At 52.2% G+C, this 8472-nt stretch overlaps 1 protein-coding gene across 1 annotated transcript; it reads left to right on the forward strand.

Moving 5' to 3' along the window:
- The first annotated feature begins 1137 nt into the window (after positions 1 to 1137).
- LOC110345041 (uncharacterized) lies at positions 1138 to 7529 on the forward strand. The gene is made up of 5 exons (XM_087207724.1): positions 1138 to 1221; positions 1466 to 1613; positions 1894 to 2039; positions 6139 to 6209; positions 7354 to 7529. The coding sequence occupies exons 1-5, from the start codon at positions 1138 to 1140 to the stop codon at positions 7364 to 7366; spliced, it is 462 nt and encodes a 153-aa protein (XP_087063850.1). The 3' UTR covers positions 7367 to 7529.
- Positions 7530 to 8472: the final 943 nt, after the last annotated feature.

Here is an 8472-nt window from a genome sequence, read left to right on the forward strand (position 1 = left end):
AATGTAACTTCAGGTTTTTGCGACAAGACTTCGAGGGCTTGACTGCCTGCTGGTTAGAAAATGAGGACAGTGCTCTACCACAGAGCCTCATAGCAAATGGAAAAACCCAAGTAAGAGTTAGACCCACAGGTACAATAGGAATTATGAGTGCGATCCAAATGCAGAATCATTAAACTGCATTGGGCTCACTAATTGACTCCCCCACATTAGCAGTGAGCAGCCCTCTGGCCAAGTGGGGACTCATTCAATAGCCTTTATCTTTCTATCTCATTCAGTCAATTCATTAAAGCCTGTTGATCTCCCAGGGCGCCTTCCGATGAGTTGCACTGTTTTGTTTCTTGTGCTCCTTGGCTCATAGATCTCTTTCACAATGTCCCTGGTTTCTAAATGCTCCCAAGCACCAGCTGAGCTTGCGTTCCCAGACAGAGCCAGCAGGCGGTAGCAACACTTCAGGGAAGGCCCCAGCCAGTCACGCAGACCAAACAATAGACCCCCCCCCCCCCCCGCCAGTCCAGTCCTGAGCTGGAGAGAAGGTGGAGGGTGGGCGCTAATATTTTTCCTCCTTGGACTGCTCAGCCCTAGCTCCAGGCACCACCTGAGCGCACTTTCCACTGCCTCTCATCATCCAGGAGTGTGTGTGTGTGTGGGGGGGGGTCCCTTGCAGGGCGGGCTGGAAGGAGGAACCCGGAGGTACAGGGACTTGCCAAAGCCAGCTAGACCAGGCACATGGGGACCTCCCCTTTCCAGGCTGGGTTCCCTTCCCTTGAGCAGGGTGGAGGGAGGGAGGTTCCAGTCAGAAGCCCCAGCGCTGACCCAGATCCAGGCTGGAGCAGGCAGGGGAGTCTGAGTGCTGCGCAGGGACGCTTTACGACCCTGCGCCCGACTCTGGGGCTGCCTGACCTCCCCGCACCCGGCCCACACCCCAAGATTTGTTGGTCTCGCCCCCATCGCTTTTCTTTCTTCCTCTTTTCCTCAGTTCACGCCCACCTTAGAGCAAACCTGAGCAGGAGTCCCACTGCTTCAGTTCCCGGAGTTAGAGCCCAGAAGGTGGGGAGGCGCGGGCTGTGCGTCTGGCTCTGCCCGCCAGGCCAGGACAGCGGCAGAGCCCGAGGCGCTGGGTCGGGGCCAACCTGGGCCATGCGCCTCTGCCCCGGCGGCGGCTTGCGGCCTCGGCGCGTCCCTCCAGGCCAGCACCCAGGGAGCCGACCCCTCCCGTCCCCCGTCTCCCGTGCCGCCTAGGCTGAAGGGCGGGCTCGGCTCCCGGAGGAGGGGACAGAGAGGGAGGCCGAGGGGCGAGGGGCGAGGGGCGGGCAGGGCTGGGAGAGGACACGGAGGGGCTGGCCAGGCTGTGCTCACTCCAGAGCTGCTCCTGAGCTGCAGGCAGGAGACCCAGGACCCAGCTCTGCGACTGGCCTCGCAGGATCCCCGGCGCCAACCCCCAACCCGTGTCCACCAGGAATCTTAGAGTCCCCGCACCGAGCAGACGCGTGCCGCAGCCAAGCAGGATCCCCGGACCCAAGAGGACACGCGGAGCCCCCCGCGAGCTCTGGGAGTCGCAGCTCCACCGCAGACCTCCAGGGGCTCAGACCGCGGAGCTTTAGGCCTGTGGGAAGGTAAACTCTGGGGTGGGGTCACGGGATGACGTGCAGAGAGCTTAAGGTTCACAAAGTAGAGGAGCCCTCCCTCGGGGCCTCTGCACCCCCTGGGGCGCCTCCTGGGGAGTACTGAGGTTGCTCTCCAGGCCAGGAGCTTCAGGAACTGGCCCAGGAATCCCTCATTATGCCCCACTACCCTTCCATCCCATTTTTAGAGACCTCCCTTTTGCTCTGGCTAGGGGGTCCTGATCTGGTGGTGAGAGCCCCTCTCAGAGGCAGGCCTCCTGTTGTCCTGCAGGGGATTGCCATCCCTCTGACTCCAGTGGCATCTCTCCAATCCCCTTGGAGCTGGGAGGAGCCAGGAGGCCCATGCACACCTGCTTGCAGCTCCTCACAGCATCCCTGGCCCCCAGCCTGGACCACATTAAAGTCTTGGAAGTGGAGGTTTGGGTCCTGCTTCTCAGCTTTAGCCCGGAGGTGTAACCAGAGTCTCCTGCCTGTCCTGCCCTTGCCCTCTCTGTTTTTGGGTGCTTGGCCCTGCCTGCTCCCCACTTCCACCCACCGTCTTGGCCGTCTGGCACCCTCTCTCCTCCCATCCCTGGGGAGCTGGCATGGGCCCAGCATGGCTGATGTGGTCATGTCCCTGGAAGTGCCCACAGAGGAGAGCTGTCAGGCCTGTTCCCAATCAGTTAGCTCAGGCCCTCCAGCACCAGGAGCACTTGACTCAGGCTTCTGAAGGGGAGAAGGCGCTTCTGCCCTGAGGGTCTCTGGGAAGGAGCAGGGGGCTGCTCACAGCCCGGGAAGCTGCCAGAGTGCTGGGCACTGAGGGGTTGAGTGCTGCTCAGAGGAGCAAGGCTCCTTTCTGAGCAATAGACTTTTTCCCTTAAAGGAAGACTATCATGGGTTCCTGTGTTCCCATCCAGTAACCCAGGGTGCAGGACTGCTTTGGAGCCTGTTGATCCAGTCAGTGTGCAAGGAGTTGGCTGGGCATGACCATGGAGTTACCCGGATGTGGGAGCAATAGGCCAGGATGGCTGAGCATGGGAAAGGCAGGCTCCTCCTCTGGGACAGCAGAGCTCCCAGCTCCTCAGCCCCTCCTGGCCCCTGGGCCTAGACCCTGGACCCCATGCCCTGCTGCCCCTCCAGGTGGATGGGGAATGGCAGCACCTGGGGCAGTAGGTTTGCTGTGCTCCCTCTCTCAGCTCACACACTTCTGCAGAGGCATCTCCCAAGCTCATAGCCAGGCAGATGCAGCAAGGCACAGGAGTTCATGGACCCCCGCCGAGCCAGCCCTAGCGACATGTCCTGGCACACACAGACACTCCCTTCCACAGGCAGCTCCTGCTGCGGCCCTCACACACACTCCCTTCCACGCTCTGCCTGGACACATCCTCAGGCACAGCCAGAACAGTGCTGCTCCTGGCACTCAGGGCCTTTCCCCGATACCTTTCAATGCTCTTCCCTCACACACACTTGCCACTTGTCCCACCCCCTCCTCGTGCCCTTTTCCAGGGCCCTGCGTGTCCCCTGTCAGTGCCCAATCAGTATAACTCATTCTACGTGGCTGTCTGGCTCCTTCTCCGTGGCTAGAGCCAGACACTGCCTGCATCTTAAAAGCCTTGCCTCCCTGCAGCCTGGGAGTGGGAGGCACATGTGTGTGCATGGATGCTCCTGGGGACATTGTCACAGGTGGGAGGCCTCAGGGGACACAGGACTCCTCTGCTGGGTCATCCACAAATGAGCTTCTTCACTTGGGCAGCAGGGGAGCAAGAGCCAGAGGAGAGCCACCTCCTCCCTGCCTGTCCTGGATGCTGCCTCACAGGCTGTTGGGCTCCTTTTCAAGGCAAAAGGCCAGAGCAGGAGAGAGCTGGGAGAGGATCTCCAGAGTGCAGATTAGAGGGAGGAGGCTGCAGTGTTCAGCTGAGCAAGGATTACCTTGGAATTTCCTGGGAGTTCAACAGCTGCAGACCAGGACAGAGGACAGGGCCCCTGGTGCTGAGCCCTCCCACGCTGACCCTGCAGGGAACAGGTGTGAGAACCAGGCCAGCACCCACAGCAGACACCAAACCCTTGGCCCCTTTGCCCTGCGGATGCTCCCTCTCCCCTGGACTGCTGCAGGCCTTGCCTCAGTTTCTGTCTGGCCTTTGACTCCATGGTGCCCTCACCTGTGCTGATGCCCAGCCCCTCTGTTCCCCTCTGTGTCTTTGTGCTCCAGTCCTTTGCGTGACGTGGTGGCAGAGAAGCATGAGAATTTGAGCTTGGGAGAGAAGCTTCAGGAACGTCCAGGCATAACAGTTACTTTGCTTTTATTGCTGTCTCTCTGCTCGTTCACTCTCCACTTCTACCATCCCTTCACGTCTGCTTTCCTCTTGCAGGTGAACGTCCTTACCCCTTAGAGGGCCAAGAAGAGGGGCGGAAATGCAAACCTACACTGTATTTGTCTAGGTTTTAAAAACATCTCAGCTTTTTGTTTAGATTTTGTTGTATCTGTAAAAATAAAGTATGCCTATTAATATAATAGCAAGAAAAACAACTGAAGTCTGTGTGAGACAGAGCTGAATGATCCCCACCTATCACTCTGCATTGCTGCCTCCCACAGTAACCAACTTTGATGAGTAGATCTACCTGTGTCTTACTGTCAGCCAAGTTAATTTGGCTTAGATTACTGAAATTTTAAAATTTCACTTTGTGGATTGAGGTACACAAGCTGTATTATGCAAGCTAGATTTGTTCATGAGACTCTCATATTTAGAATTTAATTTGAACACAGTTTGTTTTTAATGTTCTTATTGATTTAAAAATTTAATTTATCTTTACGCCTTCCTTATTCATAGAGAACTGACTACACAAGCTATGTTTCTACAATCTTTGATTTTCAACAGTTTCTGAAAGCCAGGTCAAACCTTAATGCCTAAGACCTGTCTTTATTGTGTGAACCAAAGAAATGTAGAAGGCTCATGGATCTCAGATCTCCAGTGTATCAGAAAGACAGAAAGTGATATATCCAGAAAGTGAGCAGAGAAATATATGCAATCATAGAATGCAATTTTTGTCACATGAAACTTCATCTAATCATTCTCATTTTCTGTACTATTATTTTATATCCTCATTTCTGCTGCTTGGGGCACTTTATATTTTTTAAACCTCATATGCATTGCAATGTAAGTGTTTTCCTGACTGAGATCAGCCTTTAGCACTTTCTCACCTTTGAAGATTTGTCAACACTGGACAGCTCCCCTGGTGAGCTGAACGGAGGAATCTGAGGAGGAGGAGGAGGGGGAGGAGGAAAAGGGAGGAGGGAGGAGCCCGACCTTGTAGAGGCCTCTTCCCATGCTTGCTGTGCCCAGGACGCCCTTGTGGATGAGTGCAGAAGATGTTCCCGGTCCACAGCCACTGCAGGCCCTGTGGAAGTCAGGCTAAGCGCTGCTTGTTTAGTATTCCAGGCAGGTGGAGCCGTCAGGTTCTTATCGCTTGTTTTTCTGTCTTTGACACTTGCTTCAGAAGAATCTGCAGTGGTGTGAATTAGTTGACAGCAATTTATTCCATATCTTAAAATTTCCTCTTTCCTTGTTTTTTATTCTTGCAGTGGAGATACACTTAGATTTGTTTTATATATTAAAAAATGAGTCAGATTTATCTTGTTTAACTTCTTACTCTGACTCCACAACATTTTTTGCCCCTGAAGAACTGTTTTTAACCTTCAACACCGTATCTGAATCTGAGAGGCTCTCATCAAACATTAAAACACACTTTTTTGGTATTTTAAGATCTTCAACCATTTGTATTTAATGAATATCTTTGATCTTTGTAAAACTTCAAAAAATTACTCCTAACCGTCTCCATGCAGTGTTTCCATTTTCTTTTCCTTCTGGTCCTTCTTGATGACAGAAACTGGGTGGTTCACATATTTTATAATTGCCTGTGCTCTTTCCTGGGTCTTCTGGAGCAAGACTAGCTTCATGTTATCAATGAAATGCATGTTTGAGCTACTCAGGTGCACCAACTACAGTCACAAGCCCCTGTGTGACTTGTACTGTGGGTCATTAAAGCAACAACATTGCCATCCCTTATTTGCTAGAATGTTCTATGTCCCACAATTGATATTATTCATATTGTATGTTTCACATCTCTTTTTTTGCTGTCTGTCAAACCAAAAAAAAAATGTGTTAATGTGTTACCAAAATATTTATAGTTCCTTTTGAGACAGGGTTTCCTCATGTTGCTGTGATGCCCTGGCTTGCCTCAGAGTTGTAATTCTCCTACTTCAGCCTCTCAGAGTGCTGAGATTACAGCATCTGCCTGACCTACATAGCTCTTTCCTCACTCATCTTTCAGAAGCTTTACATCTGTTCCCCTCCCTTCCCTCCCTTCCTACCTCATAGCCATATTCCTGTACCCCTCTCACTGCACTGCCTGGCTGCATTGTCCAGAGCATCCAGGGTGGCAGGCAGGGACACTGGGAGAATCTGTGTGTCAGTGAGCACAGAGCAGCCACCTGTCCCCAGACTCTGATGCGAGGAATTTTTTTTTAACTTCCACACAGGTATCTGCTAGAGGAAGGAAGGAGAGTAAACGAAAAGAAAGAGCTGGAATCACTCCTTCCAGAAGAAAGAGGTAAGGAGCCAGAGTTCCCTGGGCTCCTTTTTAAGAAGGAGGCCAGGAGAGAGGATCACACAGAGTCACCGTCACACAGGGAGTGGGAAGTGGCCTGGCATGTGTTGCTCCAGGACGGTGGAATTTGCACAGCATACTCAGGAGAGACCCTGTGTCCTTGATGCTCCCACCCTATGGTCAGTGCCTGGGCAGTTTGAGAGCTGTGGGAGGAGACACAGCACCAAGGCTAGGTGCCTGGGCTGGACATGAAAATGCATTTCCTCCTCCCTGCCTCTTCTGGTCCTTCATGTCTCCCCAGGAAGTAAGGGTGGCTGTAGATCCCCAGACCTGTGAAAGCCACAGCCCCACCTGGGGCTGGTGCAGGGTGGTAGCCAGGGTAATCGTGGGAGCCCTGAAGACGCCCCATGACTACTGAGGTTTACTGTGAGGTGGAGGATCAGAGTGGCAGGCATGGTGTGCAGCCTGTGGGTCTTGATCCTGGGGCTCTTAGTGCTGGCTCTGGAAGGTAAGGAGGAGGAGGCGGGATACACCCACTTGCCAGGGGAGACAGGTGTGGTGGGCAGGGAGAGGGGTCCAAGAGGCAGAAAAGAGTGAAGACATGAAAGAGGGGAAGCAGGGGGATCATGAGGGACCTATGCCAGGTATTTCAGAGACAGGTTTCGGACAGCACCTGAGCTCCTGCTGCCAAGTGAAATGGACCAGGGAGGGACATTCTTTGGGTCCCCTGGTCATGTAGTGGCTGCTCCTGGCACTGTGTCCCTTCCTCCCTGGCAGAGGTGCTGCTGGACACCACAGGAGAGACCTCTGAGATTGGCTGGCTCACCTACCCACCAGGTGGGGCAATTCTCCGGTAGGATAGAAAAGTAAAGATAGGTAAAGTGAAGTCAAGGAAAATTAAAAATTTTAAATTATACTTTTAATAAAAAATGCAGTTTGAAAATACAAACTCAGTAAACAATCCTTAAGATTCTTAAAGGCACACAATGTGCCTGGCTCCTACCCATTTACCTGTCAATGAACCTCAGCCGTTCCTTTTTACTTGCAAGTGGGTCTCTCGTGTATTCTTTTCCTCTTACACAATGGGTTTTGCCATCACCGGAGGTGGATAGCACCTGCTAGTGGCTGTCACACTCTTCTTCTGCAGAAGACGACCATAGTTTGAGGACCTAGACTGAGATTTCTTTCTACCCCAAAGTCTCCATGAATATACCCAGCCCCAGTCTATCACGTGATGGTCCTCTCTCACTGGAGTGCCCACATTCTATTTCTTTAAATGTGTACTTTAAAATTTTTGCCTAATAAATCCTTTTCTGCCTCTGACCAACTAGTCCTGCATTGTTTTTTCTCTGATGGGAGTCAGCAAATGGACAGACTTATTTTGTGAGTAGGGAAGGTTTAAGTTCTCCATTTCCACTTTAGGAACCCCCTTGGGCCTTGTCTAATGATAAGTCTAACATAGATAGTACAGTTTGGGTTAGGGGACCACTCACCTCCATTCCCCTGAACCTGGGAGATGCCTGAGGGCCACTCCACCAACCTGTGTCCTAAGGTCCACTACCTAGAGGTAGAAAAGAGTTGTATGCGTCACATCCTTCACATGACCTACAGTAACCTTTCTTCAGTTGATGCTCATGAAAGATTCATGCATATGGACTGCATCTCCTACATCAAATTATAACAGAGTGAATTATGGGAAAGAACATAGGCAGTAGACACAGCTGACATGACTCAGCACCCTGTCAGTCACATTTCCAGGTGTGCTCTACATGACCCAGTGGGAGGCACTCTAGACCTGGTGCAACATTTACATTTCTTAAACCCAACATATTCAGTGATTGTGCCACTTTTCTTTCTCCTGGTATGAGCCCTCTCACTCATGTCATCGCCTCATTAAACTTGGCTACTCTCTCCTTACTTTCACGAGCCACGTCCAATTCTTTGTTTCTTGCATACAAGAACCTAGAAACTTGTCTGGAGCCCCATCACTCAGGGCAACACCTCCATGGTCCCTGGAGTAGAGAAATCAGACAAGAAACCCTGGGTAGCCAGGTGGGCTCAGACTCCTCCTCTCTGGAGGAAGTGAGCTTTAGGATCTCAGCTCCCTTCATAGCCTGTTATTAATTTTAGTCCAGGTAGATTAGATAGGTCCCCTTCATTGTCACCCGACCTCCCCACACAGCCCAGAAGCTAACCTTCTTCCGGCCCCCGCAGTGGGATGAGGTGAGCGTGCTGGATGACCAGCGCTGCCTAACTCGGACCTTCG

This window comes from Heterocephalus glaber, unplaced genomic scaffold (assembly GCF_053883595.1).
Source record: "Heterocephalus glaber isolate CG9 unplaced genomic scaffold, H.glaber_assembly_v1.0 deba00000818, whole genome shotgun sequence".
NCBI lineage: Eukaryota > Metazoa > Chordata > Mammalia > Rodentia > Bathyergidae > Heterocephalus > Heterocephalus glaber.

What these genes read in the sequence shown, in the direction of transcription:
- LOC110345041 (XM_087207724.1), top strand. Translation starts at nt 1,138, where the DNA reads ATGCGCCTCTGCCCCGGCGGCGGCTTGCGGCCTCGGCGCGTCCCTCCA. An exon ending in GCCGACCCCTCCCGTCCCCC is followed by an intron (nt 1,222 to 1,465) that starts GTCTCCCGTGCC and finishes CAGGAATCTTAG; the next exon opens with AGTCCCCGCACCGAGCAGAC. An exon ending in TTAAAGTCTTGGAAGTGGAG is followed by an intron (nt 2,040 to 6,138) that starts GTTTGGGTCCTG and finishes ACTTCCACACAG; the next exon opens with GTATCTGCTAGAGGAAGGAA.